This window comes from Ovis aries, chromosome 3 (assembly GCF_016772045.2).
Source record: "Ovis aries strain OAR_USU_Benz2616 breed Rambouillet chromosome 3, ARS-UI_Ramb_v3.0, whole genome shotgun sequence".
Classification (NCBI taxonomy): domain Eukaryota; kingdom Metazoa; phylum Chordata; class Mammalia; order Artiodactyla; family Bovidae; genus Ovis; species Ovis aries.
In genome coordinates this window covers 205,162,135-205,184,332 of record NC_056056.1, presented here as the reverse complement: position 1 = coordinate 205,184,332, position 22,198 = coordinate 205,162,135, and the positions used below count along the sequence as shown (strand labels likewise).

The 22,198-nt window shown below is 36.4% G+C and overlaps 1 protein-coding gene across 1 annotated transcript; it reads left to right on the top strand.

Annotated features, from left to right (window-relative positions):
* Positions 1 to 1,101: 1,101 nt before the first annotated feature.
* Positions 1,102 to 11,421, top strand: LOC101101976 (natural killer cells antigen CD94). Its single transcript, XM_004007562.5, has 6 exons — positions 1,102 to 1,301; positions 2,183 to 2,275; positions 2,421 to 2,471; positions 5,389 to 5,540; positions 6,299 to 6,402; positions 7,187 to 11,421. Exons 1-6 carry the CDS (start codon positions 1,295 to 1,297, stop codon positions 7,305 to 7,307), a joined length of 528 nt encoding a protein of 175 aa, XP_004007611.3. The 5' UTR covers positions 1,102 to 1,294; the 3' UTR covers positions 7,308 to 11,421.
* The last annotated feature ends 10,777 nt before the right edge of the window (positions 11,422 to 22,198 follow it).

Below are 22,198 nucleotides of genomic sequence, written 5' to 3'. Positions count from 1 at the left end.
AAAGTCCTCTTTAATCACCTGACTTCCCTGGTGGCTCAGCAGTAAAGAATCCATCTACAGTGTAGCAGATGCTTGAGACATGAGTTCAATCCCTGGGTCAGGAAGATCCCCCAGAGGAGGAAGTGGCAATCCACTCTAGTATTCTTGTCTAGAGAATTTCAGGGCAGAGGAGTCTGGCGGGCTACAGTCCATGGAGTCACACAGGGTTAGATATGAATGAGCACCTGAGCACACATATGTATATAAAGTATACACATATATGTGTACACATGTACATGTGTCTACCTATCTGTATCTATCTTCTACTCTATCCATCTATCTGTCTATCTATCTGTATCTTTTGTGTGTACATGCATGAGTGCATTCAGTTATTTGTGACTTAACATTTACATTGTTGGCCTGAACCACTCTTTGATGGATTTTTACCACCGAGTTAGAGAATTAAATGCAGGTGAGAGAATAAGAAGGAGACAAGGGGAGAAGTCCCTCTGATTCTACCATTTTTATTTTGCCTTCCATATTTGGGTTAATAAGGTAAGAATGAGAAGTACAGCATGAGAGCTGGAAAGTTCCAACCACTCTGCACTAAAGAAAAGAAATAAAATTAACAAAACATATAGACAGAGAAAAAGAGAGGCTTAATTTGAAATGTATCTCATGTGTGCTTTAGAGAAAGACTACCAGGGTTTCACACATGTGACCTAGCTTTACTCTACCTTACTTTTCTCATTGGTAAAATAAGCATATTTATCTATCTTTGTTGTTAAGTCACATTCACGGAAAAAATAAACTAATATATGCCATGTACTTCATGTTTGACACAAGGTAAATGATAAACATTTTTCATTATTAACAATGGAAAATTGTGTGCAAAATTTTTTTTGTACTAAGTAAATTTTCCTTTGGTTTGCCCATATATTCCATTTTCCAAGTAACTTTTTAGATGACTTTGATGTTTGAACGTTAAAAAAAAACAACAATAAAACTTTCCTCTCACCTTATTTTGTGAGAGTCAAATGGTCTGCATTATGAGGTTCAGTGAGAATTTCCTGTATTGCGGTTCTAGAAGCGTTTTAGAAGATAGCGATTTTACTGCTTCTTGTTCATACTACACATCCTCGTCTCATCAGCAGAAGATACAAGCACATTTTGATTCACAGCTTTTCTTTTTTAAAATTTCTTCACAACTTTTGGGTTTTTGGTAGCCTCCAGCTTAGCTCCATGGACTAACCTCACTATCCTGGAACAAGCATCCACCGTGCCTTATCTGCGTCGACATTAGACAACATCTCACATGGCAGGTATGTGCAGCCCAAGTCATAACGTGAAAAAATAAAAATAACCAAAAATATATCTCATGAGTATGGCTAATTTTGGGCAAGAAAAAATTTAAGAAAAAATGTGTACAGTTTCAGGTTTCTCATATAATAGCACTTTTTAAATTTCATTTTTCTGATTCTTCACTCTGTCACTTAGAGATGATTTTGTGAAGTATTCTCAACAGATTTAAAGAGTGGATTAAAGGATAGCTCTAAATTCTGATTGAGGTATAAATTTACCAGGAAAATTATCCTAGGTTTTCTTACCTACCTAATGGGAGTCATGTGCTCCACCTTGTGATGCTTATGTTGTTATTACCAAAATAAGTTTGTTATCAATATATCAGGGTTTTCCTGGTGGCTCAGACAGTAAAGAGTCTGCCTACAATGAGGGAGACCCATGTTCAATCCCTGGGTTGGGAAGATCTCCTGGAGAAGGGAATGGCACCCACTCCAGTATTCTTACCTGGATAATTCCATGGACTGAGGAAACTAGTGAGCCAAAGTCCATGGGGTTGCAAAGAGTTGAGTCCATAAAATGGAACTTGCTGCCTGTTTGTCTCTTTTTACTACAGATCTCTAAGCTTCTTTTCAAGTTAAAAAGTAAATGGTAAATACATTGTACTGAGACAGAACTGATAAAGAAGAAAAAGTACTGATAATCTCAGTGAAGAACAAAGTACATCATATTGAAATGTTGGTATTGGGTAGAGTTTTCAATGGACTGTCTCCATTTTCAAACAGTTTACTGGCAAAATGATTGGGTTATTAAACCAAAGAACTTTTTGGATTCTCTCACTGGTTTCTGCCTTTAAGAACTCCTGTATTTGATCTTTAAATCATTATCCCATCTTTCTTTATAGCTTTTCACACCACTGCATGGAGATTGATCTCTGGGGTCTTAGGAGTAATATGCCTTTCATTGATGGCTGCTTTGGGAGTTCTGTTAAAAAATTGTAAGTTTTTCTAGTCAAGCCTATATAAAAAGATCAAAATTGTGATGAAACTATCTTACAATAAAAGTGTGATTTTTCTAATGTGGAGTATTTTTTTATTTCATAAAACTGTCTGATAAAGTAAATTTCTAATCATTTCTTACAGCACTTACTAAACAAAGTGTTCAGCCTGAACCCTCCACAGATCTTCAGGAAGGTAGGGTTCCTACTTTGGAAATCTTTCTTGTTGATAAAGAGTAAAATAAGCAGTTTCCTGTTTTTCTCACAGAGAAGCTTGATGGAATATTATAGTAAAAAAACCGTGCCTGCTAGCTGTAGGATAGTCTTCTTTCATTGTTCATATAAGAATTTATTAGATTTCATCAAATAAACATTATTTGTATATTTAAATAATAAGGACAATATTACCCTGAAAAAATTTTTCCAATGTAAGTGTTCATGTTTAAGTAGCAAATAAAAAATACATTATATTAACATTAAATATTATAGCCAATCCTAATTACCTCATTGTGTTTTTTAATAACCCATACATTTATGTCTCTTTACCTTTACCTCTGCTTCTTCTATAGCTCAGAAAGCAGCATGGAGGTTTTTGCAGTTCTAAACCCTACTTAACACTTAACCTATGAAAGTCAGCTCAAAGACCTAGCTGTTGTTGTTGTTTTTTCCTTCAAACACTCTCCAAGTTGTTTTACTATCTTTTTTGTTCATATAGCACTTCATTCATATCTTTCTTTTTCCTGAGCATTTTCCTGGCTTTATTGAGATACAATTGACAAATGATACCGTGTAAGCTTAATGTCTGCAATGTGTTGATTTGATATACTTATTATTATAATATTATTACCACTGTAGCACTAACTAGTACCTCCATCATGTCACAAAACTATCATTCCTGTTTGTGGTAAAAACATTTAAGAATTACTCCTGTAACAATTCACGAGTATTTATACCAAAATACTGTTAGCTCTAGTTATAATGGTGAACAGTAGATTCCCAGAATGAATTCATCTTCTAACTGAAAACTTCTATATTTTTTAAAAAATTGTTTTTGGCCTTGCCTCACAGCTTTTGGGATTTTAGTTCCACTATCATGAACCGTGAACTTCCTGATGTTCAAGCTGGTGTTAGAAAAAGCAGAGGAACCAGAGATCAAATTGCCAACATCTGCTGGATCATGGAAAAAGCAAGAGAGTCCCAGGAAAACATCTATTTCTGGTTTATTAACTATGCCAAAGCCTTTGACTGTGTGGATCATAATAAACTGTGGAAAATTCTGAACGAGATGGGAATACCAGACCACCTGACCTGCCTCCTGAGAAATCTGTATGTAGGTCAGGAAGCAACAGTTAGAATGGGACATGGAACAATAGACGGGTTCCAAATAGGAAAAGCAGTACGTCAAGGCTGTATATTGTCACCCTGCTTATTTAACTTATATGGAGAGTACATCATGAGAAACATTGGGCTGGAAGAAGCACAAGCTGGAATCAAGATTGCTTGGAAAAATATCAATAACCTCAGATATGCAAATGACACTACCCTTATGGCAGAAGTGAAGAAGAACTAAAGAGCCTCTTGATGAAAGTGAAAGAGGAGAGTGAAAAGTTGGCTTAAAGCTCAACATTCAGAAAACGAAGATCATGGCATTTGGTCCCATCACTTCCTGGTAAATAGATGGGGAAACAGTGGAAAGAGTGCCAGACTTTATTTTTTTGGGCTCCAAAATCACTGCAGATGGTGATTGCAGCCATGAAATTAAAAGACACTTACTTCTTGGAAGGAAAGTTATGACCAACCTAGATAGCATATTCAAAAGCAGAGACATTACTTTGCCAACAAAGGTCCGTCTAGTCAAGGCTATGGTTTTTCCAGTGGTCATGTATGCATGTGAGAGTTGGATTGTGAAGAAAGCTGAGCACTGAAGAATTGATGTTTTTGAACTGTGGTGTTGGAGAAGACTCTTGAGAGTCCCTTGGGCTGCAAGGAGATCCAACCAGTCCATTCTGAAGGAGATCAGCCCTGGGATTTCTTTGGAAGGAAAGATGCTAAAGTTGAAACTCCAGTACTTTGGCCACCTCATGCGAAGAGTTGACTCATTGGAAAAGACTTTGATGCTGGGAGGGATTGGGGGCAGGAGGAAAAGGGGACGACAGAGGATGAGATGGCTGGATGGCATCACTGACTCGATGGACGTGAGTTTGAGTGAACTCCCAGAGCTGGTGATGAACAGGGAGGCCTGGAGTGCTGCAGTTCATGGGGTCGCAAAGAGTCAGACATGACTGAGAGACTGAACTGAACTGAACTGATCACAGATTGGACCCAGGTACTCAGCAGTGAAAGCATTGAGTTTTAACCACTGGACAAGGAAATTCCCGTGTACATTTTGACCAACATCTCCCTATTTTCCCCATATCTCAGTCCTTGTTAACCACCACTCTACTCTACACCCTCAAAATTATTCATTTGACAAAGATTTGAGTGCTTGCTATGTCATAGAACTTTTATTACTGAGGATACTGAAGACACAATCACTAATATATTGGGTGGTCAGACTTCTACCTAATCATTTTATTTATCATCATTTTGAAAATAAAATATGCAGAATTTTTCTCTCAGAAAATATGCTATAATTCTTTCTTCCTTTTAATACTTCTTTCATCTAGTTTAATTTTTTTAATTTTTATTTTTACTTTATTTTACTTTACAATATTGTATGGGTTTTGGCATACATTGACATTAATTACATAGAAGAAATCAACTTTGGATCACTGCCTTGAAAAGGGTTCTTCTAATCACCTCACATCTACTATACTGTATTTGAACACAGTGAATTTCTTGTGTATACTTACCCAGATGAGCATGAAAAATAGTTCATAAAGACTAAAAAGTAAGCAATTCTCTATCTCTAGAATATAATCTCCATGAAGAAGAAGAGTCATGTCTGGGTTGTTCAGATAAATATCTGCTGATGTGTGGTGTATGCAGTAAATTCTCAAAGAATATTTGTAGACACAATTAATAAATAACAAATGCTTTTTGAATGAGAAAGTAGCACTGAAAAGAAACTGGATCTCCAATGTCATCAAGTCATATTTTATTTTTTCTCTTAGAATCTGGGTGCTTTTCTTGCCAAGAAAAGTGGATTGGCTACCAACACAACTGTTATTTTGTTTCTAATGAATTAAAAACATGGAAAGACAGTAGGGATTTTTGTGTTTCTCATAATTCCAGTCTACTTCAGATACAAACCAGAAATGAACTGGTAAGTATTTAATTCATATTTTCTACATTTTATTTGACCCAGAAAAATAAATTATCTATACTTTGATTCAAGTCTTTAATCAGATAGTAAATGGATGATTATATTTGAACTAATTTCCTATGCTTTGAAACCATTCAAAAATAGAGCCAAACTTTCTCTAAGGTTTGCATTATAGGAGTGCTGACAGATAAAGTATAAGAAACTGTTTGGAGAGTAGTCAAAGAAGAAATAGTAAGTCATTATTTTTATTCCAACAACTTTAAACTTTTAGTTCTTTAAGTGAATTTATAACTGATTTTGTAATTATACAACATTTGCTATCACTCGGGTATAATGTGAAATGAATATGTAGAATATTATAAAATAATAATCCAACTCTTAATAAAAAGTTCTGTAGCTTCCTGGAGAAACTGTGGTAAAGATTTATCCTTCCAGATGCAGTTGATTTGGGATCAGATTTGATTATTGATCCCATCTGAAGGAAGTGTTCCATGAAAACTCTCACACCCTTTATGACATCTTTCATTCCTTCAAGAAGTGAGATTTTTGTCGTTTTTATTTTTCCTCCATAAATGAATGGGCTTAATGAATGAGAAATAATAAGCATGTGACTGACTCTTTTTCCCAAATTAGAAGTTAAAAATGATTTTAGTGTGTATAATTGAAAAACTGACGCTTGGACACTGGCCCCCTTAAACATATATGATTCCTAGAGTGGATTCAAATAGATTAATATGTTGGTCTCTGTTTCCATGCAGGATTTTATGAAGTTCAATACCAATTCTTACTGGATTGGGCTTTCTTACGATGAAGAACATCATGCCTGGTTGTGGGAGGACAATTCTACTCTCTCCCAAGATCTGTAAGTTTCTGGTACCAAAACCTTTTTTCCTGTTCTTTTTGAGTTTATCCTTGGATCTGATCAGAGACTTGAATATCCAGGACCATTATAACTAAGATATCCTATTTTGGGCATGAAACTATAAAAAAGAGAATAGATATAACATAATAAAATTTTTAACTGCATGTACAACATCCAAATGTTTGCTCAAGAGCTTTTGACATATGGTTTTGTTTCCTGCCTTGGTACAAGCACTTAGATATGTATGCATATGTATAGATTGTCACATGTATGAAAGCAGTCCAGAGAAAACAGTATGTCCATTATTTTTCTTATTCTGGTAGAGACTAATATTCTCAGCATTGGCCCATGTTTCAAATAGTCTGGGTTTATTTCCTGTATATTTATAAGCTTCAAATCTCATTTTAATTCTTAAATATGAGATTTAACAGCATCATGCATTGAGAAATTTTATAATCTGATTTTTTCCTGGACTAGACTTAGTTAATACATCTTTAAATAACGCAGAAACAAAGAATAACACATATCAAAATCATTAAAAACAACAACAAAACAAAAAAATCCCAAACCTCAATGCTATTGATTATTGAGCATACTGTGTTTTGGTAACATTGTACTCTGAAATTGTGAAAAATGACTTGAATGGAGAAGATAATGACTCAAGATGTAACATCTCATGCAAATGCTTTTAAACGTTCCCTAATTCTGTCATTTAGCAAGAACAGCATCCTTGAACGTTTTCATTTCTTGTTCTTGTCTATTAAAATTTTCTTCTTCATTGCAGATTTCCTTTCCCTAAATCTGTAAATCCAAAGACCTGCATGATGTATATCCCAATAGGAAGCATTTTGGATGAACACTGTGAAAAGAAGTATCGTTATATCTGTAAACAACAGCTTATTTAGATGTTTCTTGGGGCAGAAGTGTTGTGCAATGGAGATTCAATATTACTTAGAATGGTTACAAATTGTATTACCTACCTCTGGGATCTTTAAAATGTTCCAAATTATGTTTTATCAATCATATAATTTTCATGTATTTGAGAATATATATGTAAATTTTGTATCATTGGTGGCTCAGAGGTTAAAGCGTCTGCCTCCAATGCGGGAGACCCCGGATTCCATCCCTGGGTCAGGAAGATCCCCTGGAGAAGGAAACGGCAACCCACTCTAGTATTCTTGCCTGGAGAATCCCATGGACTGAGGAGCCTGGTGAGCTGCAGTCCATGGGTTCACAAAGAGTCGGACATGACTGAGTGACTTTACTTACTTATGCAATTGGTATATAACATTATGTTAGTTTTAGGTATACAACATAAGAATAACTGAGACAGTATGTCTAATTCATCAACATATATAGTTACAATTTAAAATTTTGCCAAGTGTTTTAAATTTGATGAAATTTGCGTACCTACACCTGAAGTTATAGAGTCAAGATAAATAATTTGATGAATGTTCAATGTATATGGTATGGATTTAACAATTTATGTATCTATTTTTGGAAATTCTATCTGATGAAATTTAAATAAAACTTAATTCAGGCCAAACAATATATATTAACATCATATTAGTTCTTTGTATGGTGTGCTAAGTTGAAAAGTCCCACCCTCATCTTTTTTCCTCTGAAAGTAAAAAATAATTTTAGTGCTTGTTTTAAGTTTTTGGTGGATATCTATTCATCTATATGTTTTAATTTAGACCTGAAAGTGCCTTATAATAATTTCTTCATATGTATCACAAGGGTTAAGTAATACATTTGTGTGTCTTATCTTGATGCTACCAAGTTCTGCAGAACAATTGGAAAGTTATATCCAAGTATGTGATCTTACAAGATTGTCTTCACATTTTCCAAGGGGAAGGGGAACCCAAGCTCTGATCACATGAATATACAGTCTTATTTTTTAGTTTTTTCAAGTATCTTTCTTGCCTTATGCTTCTCTGACAGTAAAAAAAAAAAAAAGCCACTCTTACATGTGCATTTAGGATTTCAATTTTTAATCAATCCCCAAAATCTTTTCCTAAATGGCATGTGATAAAATACTGGACATTTAGTATTTAGGAGGATAGGGAGCAGGCTTTTTTTATTGAGGGGTTTCTGAGTGGGTCAGTGAAAGGAAGGGCCCATGATGAATTGTGATGCTTGTGACCTGAATAGATTTTTTCCAACCTCAGAAATATCAAAACCCATTCCCTCTTTTAAAAAATAACTGTTGAATATATATCTAAAGAAATTTGTACTGACGTCTCTATTCGTTCTCTTCTTTTGTATTTCAATTAATTAATTATAATTAAGAGCTCAAGGTTGATTTTCAAAATATAAAGAGTCAAGAAGAGATAAGAACCTCTCATGTTTTATTTCTCAAAAATACAGATATAATAGTAATATAACTTGAAATCTTTGTTCTTGTATGAAGATTGACAGGAAAAATGCACTTAGGTTATACTATGAAAAACACAGGATAGCTGTAACATCTTTCACATATTTAACTTGGACATGCATTGCACCTTCTACATATTTAAAATGTTTTGCCTTTGTTGTCTGTGTCATCTTTGTAACAATATAATTTTAAAATTGCATTTATAAAGAGCAGTATAGACAAGCTTATTAAGAAAACAGTTTTCTGTTCTAACTGTCCAATCAATCTGTCCTCTTCCCACACAAAAAAATTTACTCTGAGTATTTTGTTTGTTTGTTTTTCCTAAGGAGAAAAAAATGTAGGAAATATATTTCTACACAGGCTATGCATAGATCTATGTTTATTTTCTATGCAGGAAATAAGTAAAATTATGAAAATTCTATTTTCATAATTTTTGTCAAGGATGAATATCAACTGTGTTCTTGTAGCCACATTCAAGCATAGGTTGAATTTGCTATTCTAACATTATCACTCTATGAATTTTACATAGTTCAATCTTTTTTTTTTTTTACTGAGAACTCATGAATATTTATTACAATATCACAAGAGCAATGAGGAAACAGAAGGTGTTAATTGTTACAGATTATATCTAATTTCAGAGAATAATCTATTTCAAAGTTGTCTTCACTGAGGAAGGAAAATTCCTGTTGCCTTCTAAAGATAGCTCAGAAGTTTTCTTCAGCTTCCATATCATATCCATATCATCAGCTCCTATATCCCATATCCTTTCAGCTCCCATATCATTTCAGACTGGGAGCTAACTGAGATTCAGATAATGAACTCCTTATTGCAAAATTCAGACTTAAATTGAAAAAAGTAGGGAAAACCACTAGACCATTCAGGCAGGACCTAAATCAAATCCCTTACAATTATACAGTAGAAATTAGAAATAGATTTAAGGGATTAGATCTGATAGACAGAGTACCTGAAGAACTATGGATGGAAGTTTGTGATATTGTACAGGAGGCAGTGATCAAGACCATCCACAAGAAAAAGAAATGCAAAAAAGCAAAATGGCTGTCTGAGGAGGCCTTACAAAGAGCTGTGGAAAAAAGAAAAGCTAAAGGCAAAGGAGAAAATGAAAGATATACCCATTTGAATGTAGAGTTTTCAAAGAATGCAGAGTTTCAAAGAATGGAGAGATAAGAAAACCTTCTTCAGTGATCAGTGCAAAGAAATAGAGCAAAACAATAGAATGGGAAAGATTAGAGATTGCTTCAAGAAAATTAGAGATACTAAGGGAACATTTTGTGTTTAGATGGGCTCAATAAAGGACAGAAATAGAATGGACCTAACAGAAGCAGAAGATATCGGCAGATCAATTCTTTACCACTGAGCTGCCGTGGAAGTGACATCTAAATCTGCTTAATGAAAATAGAGTTATTTTACAGCTGGACTCTTTGTTTACCTCCAGAGAGACTTGAGAATTGTTTTTTGGCTGTTGGCCATGATAAGAGCAGTTAGTTATCCAACCAAGTAACTAATTAACTCATGACTAATGATGAAATTTTAAAGCTCAGAATTCCTGAGTGGAATGTATGACCAATTTGTTAATTGATAACGTAAGCTTGAATTAATGAGTTAGATATTTAATCTTCACCATGTGGACAGTCTCAGCAGAAAACTGCCTGTGCTGTCCTGTAACCAAGTTTCCACACACATCCATCAGCACAAATAGTAGCAGTTTCATCCAGAGAGATGATGAATCATACCTTCAGACAAATAAGAACATTGGGTAGCTTGTTTCTGGATGTTTCTTTGAATTATCTTTCTCCTGTTGTTTTATATTCACTGCCTTTATTAAAAGCTTTACATGAGTATTCTCATTGGAGCCTTCAATTTACTTCAATTAACTAAACCTGGAAATCTTTGGAACATTTAAACCAACTTTTTCATTTCCATAATTTTGGAACTTTTGAAACATCTTTTATCCTAGTGTAGGGGTTGGAAAACTTTCCCTAAAGAAATGGATGTAAATATTTTCAACTTTGTAAGTTAGTCTCTGTTGAAACTTCTCAACTCTGTGATTTGTAGTGCAAAAGAAGACATTTATAATACATAAATTAATAGTTTGTCTGCATTACAAATGCACTTTATTTTCAAAGACAAATGGTCAGACAAATGTTCACCAACCCCTGTCAAAACGTTTAAAAGGGTTATCGTTACTGTCTTTCTAAATTCCATATATATGCGTTAGTATACTGTATTGGTGTTTTTCTTTTTGGCTCTGATGTTTGGCAAAACCAACACAATATTGTAAAGTAATTAGCCTCCAATTAAAGTAAATAAATTTAAATTAAAAAAAAGTGTAAAAGGAGACTATGTGGACATCAGTGCTACTCTGCACTTCACTTTATACTTTTCCTGGTTGCATCTTACCAGTTGTAAATGTACTTACAAATTTTGCTGTATAAAATCAGTTGTATGGCAAAACCAATACAGTATTGTAAAGTAAAATAAAGTAAAATTTAAAAAAAGTCAGTTGTATCTTATTAATATCAGTTTGTACTACCTATTTTAAAACCTGCATTGTAAAACCCAATGTGACAATCTTCCTCTGTATGTTTTTACTTTATTGAGCACAATAAATGGTTAGACTTGCATTTTTCCAGCCATTATAAGCTCCTTTTGTTTGTTAAAACACTAAAAAATAACACAGTGAGTCTATAAGAAAGCAAATGCATACATGGAGAACATAGCTGCCTCAGGTTATCATGTTAGAATGCTCATTCACTGAGAAGTTATGAGTCTTCCATACAGGCTTTTAGAGGTTACGAGTGTGGAATAGATTTGAAGTAAAGATCTGAAAGAAAGGGTACTTTAATAAATACTACCAAATCCTCAGTTTTATATAGCAAAGATGGTTGTTTGATTCCAAATATCCCTCAAACTTCCCCGTAATTTGTAAAAGCAATAAAGGAAACAAAGAAAATGATAAAAGATCCATGTTCTTTCATCATCTTCAGAGACAGAGCACCACAACCAACAAATTATCTGTAAGTAGAAATACAACAATATTGACAGAGTTCTTGCTCCAGTCTACCACCAAATGCTTATGGTGCTGGTTAGGAAAATTAGTCCTTAAAATTGTCTATGAAAAAGTGAAAATAGAGAACATAGCTGAAGTATAAACACAATGAACCTATAAAGATAAACCTGCAACAATAAGTTCCAAAATACTTAACAAAGGTTGAGATTTGGTAGTTTATAAAACTGGAAAAAGGTTTGAAATGGAAGACAAGAAGTGAGAAATTTAGGAAAGCATTTTTTTTCCTTAGTATTTTTTTCCTATTATCTGAGAAACAGGTAATACACATAGGGTAATACCTCTTAGAGCTGTGAGTACAAAAGCAAAGATTTAATTTGGAGAATTTAAGAATACTGAGGAAATGAAAGACAAAAAAAGACATCCCTTTGCCCTCCCTACTTCTGTTGCAATATACCATCCATGAAGGAAACTGTCAAGAGTAGGGCAGAACCGACAGAAGAGGGAGCTCTCGAACTAGGAACCTTAACCATTAAATAAATGCACTTGTGCTCAGGCTCTCAGCATTGCCCTACTCTTTGCAAGCCCAAGAACAGTAGCCCGCCAGACTCCTCAGTCCATGAAATTTTCTAGGCAAGAATACTGAGGCAGGTAGCCGATTCCCTATTCCAAGGGATCTTCCCCATTCAGGGATCCAGCCTGCATCTCTTGAGTCTCCTGCATTGGCAGGCAGGTTCTTTACAACTATTGCCACTTGGGAAGTTCTATTAGATAAATAGGAGTAGAAAAAACAGATTTCATCTATATAAACCACTTTAAAAATTCAAGAATGTGAATATAATATTTTTACCTACAAAAAGTCATCCACCTAAAAAAGGAAACAACCATAAGGCTAAAGAGGACTATATATATCCCGCAAATTAAATTAGATATTTTCATATAGTCATGAAAAGAAATGCACACCAAAAAAGATTCAAATAAAGCAGAAGTTGATGATGCTCAGGAAAGCAACAGAAAGCTAAAAACAAAGAGATGAATTAAGATTTATAAGGTAAAAGGAAGCAAAAAGAAAGCAATGGTTGAAATCCTGATACTATGTACCTATGAGAATTAAATGACAAAGAAAGACATTTTATAATGATAAAAGCCAAATGCTACCATGAAGATTAAATAATTCTGAATTCATCTAGGAAACAACAATGACTATATAATATAAAAATTCTAGGAAATGAAAGAAGAACTACAAAGTAATGTGTTCACAAAAAGTGACTTAACAGGTCACTCTGAATATAAAACAGGAAGTTTGGACAAAAAAAAAAAACTATATTACAGAGTATCTAAACGATATAGTCAATGTGGTAGATATTCTGGACACATATTGACCACTATACACTGATAATATAAAATATACCTTCCTCCCAAAGGTACCTGAAACATTTACAAAAATTGAATATATAGAACTCTTGAAAAAAGTAAAAAGGCATAGATATTTCCTTAACTCCATAAGGTACATATAAACACTTATGTGCGTGTAGGTAAATGTGTGTATGTGTGTCTGTGTATTCTAAAGCTAGAATTTTACTTGTGGAAATCTAATTTTAAAAAAGTGTAAAAACTTCCTGAAACACAAAAAAAATAGGCTTCAAAAATATAAAGCTATCTTCTGGTTTCGGTTAGGACCTTTTATTAAGTTAATTTATAAATTTGAAGTGATACCAATAAAAATCCAATGACAGATGGGTCAAGATAAGTTGACACTGAAGTTCATACGGGAAACTTAGCACATAAAATGTATATACAGTCAATATGACTGTAAAAGTATAGTTATGAGGAAGTACCTACTAATTATTAAAACATACGTCAAAATCCTCCAGGTAAAACAGTGTACTTGGTAATGGCACACAAATAGGCAGACCAAAGGAATAGAACAGAACAGCCAGAAATAGTCTCAATTTATCAATACGTATAGAAATTTAGATTACAATAAAGGTGGTATTGTCAAATCATAGACTTTTAAATAGATACTATTGTTTGAAAAACTAGGTAGGCATTTGTAAAAGGTTAAAGTTAGATATATGTGCAGCTAGAAATTACTCAGAGTACAACCTTCAGTTACATTAAGAGAAAGATAACTTTGCAAAAAGGATTTTGTTAGTAACAGTGGTAAAGTAATGGAGGTTTAAAGTCTCTAGAGGCTTAGACAAAGTTTAATTTGAATTCTTAGTCAAATTCTGACTATATTTGAAGTTTCAAGCAGATAATTTTATTATCAGAGCCTCAATTTTTAATGTACACAGTGGGACTATCTACCTGTAGATTTGCTGAGAAATTAAAAAAAAAAAAAAAAAACACCTGGAAAGTAAGCATACAAAACAGAAGTGAGAACAAAGCTGATGTTCAGTTAAGATCCGCTGGTGGAGGAAATGGCAACCCCCTCCAGTATTCTTGCCTGAAACATTCCATGGACAGAGGCGCCTGGTGGGCTACAGTCCGTGGGGTCGCAAAGAGTTGAACACGACTGAGCGATGAGCAACTATGCACACAGCTGTTTTCTTGCTCTGGATTTTCTAGGCTCCTTTGTCATGTTGCTGTCTTCCAGAAGTGGGAGAGAGGTGCTAACAGAGATAGAGAAGAAAATGTAAGAATAATCTCACTGAAGAATAAAGTACTCCACTTAAAAATCATGGAGTTAGGGGCTTGAAAAGAACATCTTACTTTTCCAATGTTTTGTTGCACAAATGACTACATATCAAATAAATGGCCTAAAGGCTAAGAAGATACATTCAGATATTTACTACAAGGATCCTTTCGAATCCTCCCTCACTAGTTCCCACTTTTAAGATCTCCCTCCCTTGACTTTGTGGATCACAATAAACAATGGAAAACTGTTAAACAGATGGGAATACCAGACCACTGACTTGCCTCCTGAGAAATCTGTATGTGAGTCAAGAAGCAACAGTTAGAACCAGACATGGAACAACAGACTGGTTCAAAATTGGGCAAGAAGTATGTCATGGCTGTATATTGTCACCCTGATTACTTAACTTATATGCAGAGTACATCATGAGAAATGCTGGAATGGATGAAGCACAAGCTACAATCAAGGTTGCCAGGAGAAATATCAATAACCTCAGATATGCAGAAGACACCACACTTATGGCAGAAAGTGAAGAACTAAAGAGCCTCTTGATGAAAGTCAAAGAGGAGAGTGAAAAAGCTGGCTTAAAATTCAGCATTCAGAAAACTAAGATCATGGCATCTGGTTGACCTATCACTTCATGGCAAATAGATGGGGAAACAATGGAAACAGTGGGAGACATTTTTTTGGGCTCCAAAATCACTGCAGATGGTGACTGCAGCCATGAAATTAAAAGATGCTTACTCCTTGGAAGAAAAGCTATGACCATCCTAGATAGCATATTAAAAAACAGAGACATTACTTTGCCAATAAAAGTCTGTCTAGTCAAGGCTATGGTTTTTCCAGTAGTCATGTAGGAATGTGAGAGTTGGACTATAAAGAAAGCTGATGGCCAAATAATTGATGCTTTTGAATTGTGGTGGTGGAGAAGACTCTTGAGAACCCCTTGGATCACAAGGAGACCAAACCAGCCCATCCTAAAGAAAATCAGTCCTGAATATTCATTGGAAGGACTGATGCTGAAGCTGAAACTCCAATACTTTGGCCACTTGTTGCAAAGAACTTACACATTGGAAAAGACCCTGATGCTGGGAAAGGTTGAAGGCAGGAGAAGAAGGGGACAACAGAGGATGAGATGGTTGGATGGCATCACCGACGTGATGGACGTGAGTTTGAGTGAACTCCAGGAGTTGGTGATGGACAGGGAGGCCTAGTGTGCTTGTGTCCATCCATGGGTTCACAAAGGGTCAGACATGACTGAGCAACTGAACTGAACTGAAATGAGCTTTCTTGACTCTTCTCTCCATTGCTTCCTCTGCATCTTTTCAACCTTCTCCATTAAGGCTTATTCCTAAGACTTTAGAAGTGTTGCACCTTGTATTGAATTATGGTGTGAACATTGTTTTAAAATGATTAAGTATTTCTAATGAAGTTTTTATGAGACTCTAAGCTTTTCAGAAGTATTTTCACTATAAATGTTTTATTTCACCCATACATAACATTTTAAACATTTCAAGAAAGCTGTGGTACATATACACAATGGAGTATTACTCAGCCATTAAAAAGAATACATTTGAATCAGTTCTAATGAGATGGATGAAACTGGAGCCGATTATACAGAGTGAAGTAAGCCAGAAAGAAAAACATCAATACAATATACTAACACATATTTATGGAATTTAGAAAGATGGAAATGATGACCCTGTATGTAAGACAGCAAAAGAGACACAGATGTGTAGAGCAGAGTTTTGGACTCAGAGGGAGAGGGTGAGGGTGGGATGATTTGGGAGAATGTATTTCTATCATGTAAGATGGATTTCTATCATGTAAGAAATGAATCACCAGTCTATGTCCGATGCAGGATAGAGCATGGTGCATGGGGGCTGGTGCACGGGGATGACCCAGAGAGATGTTATGGGGAGGGAGGTGGGAGGGGGTTCATGTTTGGGAACGCATGTACACCTGTGGTGGATTCATGTCAATGTATGGCAAAACCAATACAGTATTGTAAAGTAAAATAAAGTAAAAATAAGAATAAAACAACAACAACAACAAAAAAAACCCAACAACAACAAAAAACACTTCATGTACTTCCTGAAACCTGAACCTAATCTCATAAATATCTAATGCCTTCTTACAACATTTTTCTAAACACAGTTTTCAGGTAAATTCTCTCCAGAAACCACCATAATCTTGCAGGTTCTAATATTTGTAAATATTTGTGAACCAACCCCAGTGGCTGGTTTAATCTGAAAATAGAGGATTTCAGTATTTCCCCATTCAGGAGTATGAGAGAATGCAACAGTAAGAGTCTTTTCTTTTCTCCATTGTAGGAGGGTCCAATTCCAATGTTCACTGATGTAAGGATGATAGTAAATGTTTAACATCTCTGTGTTAATGAATAAAGGAAATATGAGCTTGATACACAAGCTTGTTTCCTCTCTGAGTACATATGACTACATAACAGATTAAAAACAAATCACAGTGAACTCTGATTACCTGCCTGGGATTGCGCAGAGCCCTTGCTGGTTTCCTCTTTTCCTTTGCTCCTTTGCTCCTTTGTTCCTGCTGTTAACTACATGACTCAGGAAATAATTCAAAATGGAAGTATTTCTAACTCCTTCTTATCCTGTGAGATCCATCTCAAAATCCAATTGCCAATGTGAATTCCTTCTTTTTTGAGTGCTTCCTGAAACTTTTCCTCACTTTTCTGTGGTCATGTAGCCTTTCTTTCATGACTCACTTCCACAATTTCAGTGCTGTGCTTGCGGCAAAATTTTTTTTATGAATTATTATCATAAACTGTGATTTGTGAGTATTAAGGAGAGAAAAGTAAATAAGACATTATCGCTAGGATAGCATGTAACCAGATTTTCAGCTAAAATTTTTTAAGTTTAGCAACCTTTGGAGGAAAATAAAAACACTTCCCGAACATCTATTGAAATTCCAAAACTAAACTACCTAATTAAGGTGCAAATACATTTTTTTCCCAATTTACTTTTGGCCAAAAAATTTAGTCAATATACAAGGTCCTTTTCTGGCCTAGTAAAGGTGAAAATGCTATTAATAAGGTATTGGTAATATTAATTATAATATAATTAATAACATTGTTCAACTTATTGAAAAACTTGTAATTAATAAATTATTGGTAATTAATCGTAATTAATAAATAACCCTTTATAATATGGTGTAAAGGATTATTTCTGACTTTTTAGTCATATCCTTGTGCACTTCACACTTCAGTGAATACAGTAGTTTCTTAATTAATTCTGACTCATCAGTTCAGTTCAGTTCAGTAGCTCAGTCGTGTCCGACTCTTTGCGACCCCATGAATCACAGAACACCAGGCCTCCCTGTCCATCACCAACTCCCAGAGTCCACCCATACCCATGTCCATCAAGTCGGTGTCGCCATCCAGCCATCTCATCCTCTGTCATCCCCTTCTTCTCCTGCCCCCAATACTTCCCATCATCAGGGTCTTTTCCAGTGAGTCAGTTCTTCACAACAGGTCACCAAAGTATTGGAGTTTCAGCTTCAGCATCAGTCCTTCCAATGGATATTCAGGACTGATTGCTTTTTGGATGAACTGGTTAGATCTCGTTGCAGTCCAAGGGACTTTCAAGAGTCTTCTCCAACACCACAGTTCAAAAACATCAATTCTTTGGCTCTCAGCTCGATCCTTGGGTTGGGAAGATCCCTTGGAGAAGGAAATGGCAATCCACTCCAGTACTATTGCCTGGAAAATCCCATGAACAGAGGAGCCTGGTAGGCTACAGTCCATGGGGTCGCAAAGAGTTGGACACGACTGAGCGACTTCACGTTCACATTCAGCTTTCTTCATAGTCCAATTGTCACATCCACACATGACTACTAGAAAAACCATAGCCTTGACTAGATGGACCTTTGTTGGTAAAGTAATGTTTCTGCTTTTGAATATGCTATCTAGGTTGGTCATAACATTTCTTCCAAGGAGTAAGCGTCTTTTAATTTCATGGCTGCAATCACCATCTGCAGTGATTTTGGAGCACCAAAAAATAAAGTATGACACTGTTTCCACTGTTTCCCCATCTATTTGCCATGAAGTGATGGGACCAGATGCCATGATCTTAGTTTTCTGAATGTTGAGCTTTACACCAACTTTTCACTCTCCTCTTTCACTTTCATCAAGAGGCTCTTTAGTTCCTCTTCACTTTCTGCCATAAGGGTGGTGTCGTCTGCATATCTGAGGTTATTGATATTTCTCCCAGCAATCTTGATTCCAGCTTGTGGTTCTTCCAGCCCAGTGTTTCTCATGATGTACTCTGCATATAAGTTGAATAAGCAGGGTGACAATATATAGCCTTGACATACTCCTTTTCCTATTTGGAACCAGTCTATTGTTCCATGTCCAGTTCTAACTGTTGCTTCCTGACCTGCATATAGGTTTCTCAAGAGGCAAGTCAGGTGGTCTGGTATTCCCATCTCTTTCAGAATTTTCCACAGTTTATTGTGATCCACACAGTCAAAGGCTTTGGCATAGTCAATAAAGCAGAAATAGTTGTTTTTCTGGAACTCTCTTGCTTTTTCCATGATCCAGCAGATGTTGGCAATTTGATCTCTGGTTCCTCTGCCTTTTCTAAAACCAGCTTGAACATCTGGAATTTCACGATTCATGTACTGCTGAAACCTGGTTTGGATAATTTTGAACATTACTTTACTAGCATGTGAGATGAGTGCAATTGTGCGGTAGTTTGAGCATTCTCTGGCATTCCCTTTCTTTGGTATTGGAATGAAAACTGACCTTTTCCAGTCCTGTGGCCACTGCTGAGTTGTCCAAGTTTGCTGGTATATTGGTGCAGCACTTTCACAGCATCGTCTTTCAGGATTTGAAATAGCTCAACTGGAATTCCATCACCTCCACTAGCTTTGTTCATAGTGATGTTTTCTAAGGTCCACTTGACTTCACATTCCAAGATGTCTGGCTCTAGGTGAGTAATCACACCATCGTGATTATCTTGGTCATGAAGATCTTTTTGTATAGTTCTTCTGTGTATTCTTGCCACCTCTTCTTAATATCTTCTGCCTCTGTTAGGCCCATTCCATTTCTGTCCTTTATCGAGTCCATCTTTGCATGAAATGTTCCCTTGGTATCTCTAATTTTCTTGAAGAGATCTCTAGTCTCTCCCATTCTGTTGTTTTCCTCTATTTCTTTGCATTGATTGCTACGGAAGGCTTTCTTATCTCTCTTTGCTATTCTTTGGAACTCTGCATTCAAATGCTTGCATCTTTCCTTTTCTCCTTTGCTTTTGGCTTCTCTTCTTTTCACAGCTATTTGTAAGGCCTCCCCAGACAGTCGTTTTGCTTTTTTGCATTTCTTTTCCATGGGGATGGTCTTGATCCTTGTCTCCTGTACAATGTTGTGAATCTCCGTCCATAGTTCATCAGGCACTCTATCAGATCTAGTCCTTTAAATCTATTTCTCACTTCCACTGTATAATGGTAAAGGATTTGATTTAGGTCATACCTGAATGCTCTAGTGGTTTTCCCCACTTTCTTCAATTTAAGTATGAATTTGGCAATAAGGAGTTCATGATCTGAGCCACAGTCAGCTCCCGGTCTTGTTTTTGTTGACTGTATGCAGCTTCTCCATCTTTGGCTGCAAAGAATATAATCTGATTTCGGTGTTGACCATCTGGTGATGTCCATGTGTAGAGTCTTTTCTTATGTTGTTGGAAGAAGGTGTTTGCTATGACCAGTGCATTTTCTTGGCAAACTCTATTAGCCTTTGCCCTGCTTTATTCCGTATTCCAAGGCCAAATTTGCTGGTTACTCCAGGTGTTTCTTGACTTCCTACTTTTTCATTCCAGTCCCCTTTAATGAAAAGGACAACTTTTTGGGGTTTTACTTCTAAAGGTGTTGTAGGTCTTCATAGAACCATTCAACTTCAGCTTCTTCAGCATTACTGGTTGGGGCATAGACTTGGATAACTGTGATATTGAGTGGTTTGCCTCAGAAACGAACAGAAATCATTCTGTCATTTTTGAGATTGCATCCAAGTACTGCAGTTTGGACTCTTTTGTTGACCATGATGGCTACTCCATTTCTTCTAAGGAATTCTTGCCCACAGTAGTAGATATAATGGTCATCTGAGTTAAATTCACCTATTCCAGTCCATTTTAAGTTCACTGATTCCTAGAATGTCGACGTTCACTCTTGTCATCTCCTGTTTGACCACTTCCAGTTTGCCTTGATTCATGGACCTAACATTCCAGGTTCCTATGCAATAGTGCTTTTACAGCATCAGATCTTGCTTCTATCACCAGTCACATCCACAACTGGGTATTGTTTTTGCTTTGGCTCCATCCCTTCATTCTTTCTGGAGTTATTTCTCCACTGATCTTCAGTAGCATATTGGGCACCTACCGACCTGGGGAGTTCCTCTTTCAGTATCCTATCATTTTGCCTTTTCATACTGTTCATGGGGTTCTCAAGGCAAGAATATTGAAGTGGCTTGCCATTCCATTCTTTAGTGGACCACATTCTGTCAGACCTCTTCACCATGACCCGCCCATCTTGGGTGGCCCCACACGGCATGGCTTAATTTTATTGATTTAGACAACACTGTGGTCCATGTGATTACATTTACTAGTTTTCTGTGATTATGGTTTCAATGTGTCTGCCCTCTGATGCCTTCTCGCAACACCTACCATCTTACATGGGTTTCTCTTACCGTGGATGTGGGGTATCTCTTCACGGCCCTTCCAGCAAAGTGCAGCCACGGCTCCTTACTTTAGATGAGGGGTATCTCCTCACTGCCACCCCTCCTGACCTTGCATGTGTAGCAGCTCCTCTCGGCCCTCCTGCGCCCACACAGCCACTGCTCCTTGGACGTGCGGTTGCTCCTCTCAGCAAGTTAAGTTAGTTCTTTACTAATGAAGAATAACATTTAACAGAAAGCTGTGTTCTCTGTGCTACTCAGAATTTCATTAGACTTAAACTGGAAAGCAAGGATGAATTAGGTGTACTTAATTCTGATTTTACACATTTTCCTTTGGCAGGCAGCTTATCTAGGGAAGGAAACTAACCAAATAAGTTGAATGCTTTGACCTGGCTTCCTAATCTTATTATCATTAAAACATGAGTATTTTATGTCCCAAACACTATTTTTTTTTTCAGATAAAAATATGAAAACTTGGGGTCTTAGTTCCCTGACTGGTTTGATCAAGATCCCATGTGTCATGTGTCATGGACAAAAAAAAGAAAAACAAAAAAACCCTAACACTAAATTACACACATTGACTTTATTTCAGTGCTCCATGGGGCTTCTCAGTTGGCTCAGTGGGTAAAGAATTTGCCTGCCATGCAGGAGACTCAGGAGATGGGTTCAGTTCCTGAGTGGGGAAGATTCCCCTGAAGAAGAGAATGGCTACCCACTCCAGTATTCTTGCCTGGAGAATCCCACAGACAGAGGAGCCTGCGGGCAGTAGTCCACAGGGTCACAAAGAGTTGGATACATCTGAAGAGACTGAGCATGCCCAAGCAAGAGTTAGAACTCACACGTTCTGTTCAGTTCCAGCAGTTATGGGTTTCCCTAGTGGCTCAGATGGCAAAGAATCTGCTTGCAATGCAGGAGACCTGGGTTCAGTCCCTGGGTTGGGAAAAACCCCTGGAGGAGGGCATGGCAATCCACTCTAGTGTTCTTGCCTGGAGAATCCTATGGACAGAGGAGCCAGGTGGGCTACAGTCCATGGGGGTAACGAAGAGTCAGACACAACTG

Excerpts from the sequence above, each read along its gene's own strand:
- LOC101101976 (XM_004007562.5), top strand. Across the intron at positions 5,541-6,298 it reads TACAAACCAGAAATGAACTG|GATTTTATGAAGTTCAATAC; the intron begins GTAAGTATTTAA and ends GTTTCCATGCAG. Across the intron at positions 6,403-7,186 it reads TCTACTCTCTCCCAAGATCT|ATTTCCTTTCCCTAAATCTG; the intron begins GTAAGTTTCTGG and ends TCTTCATTGCAG.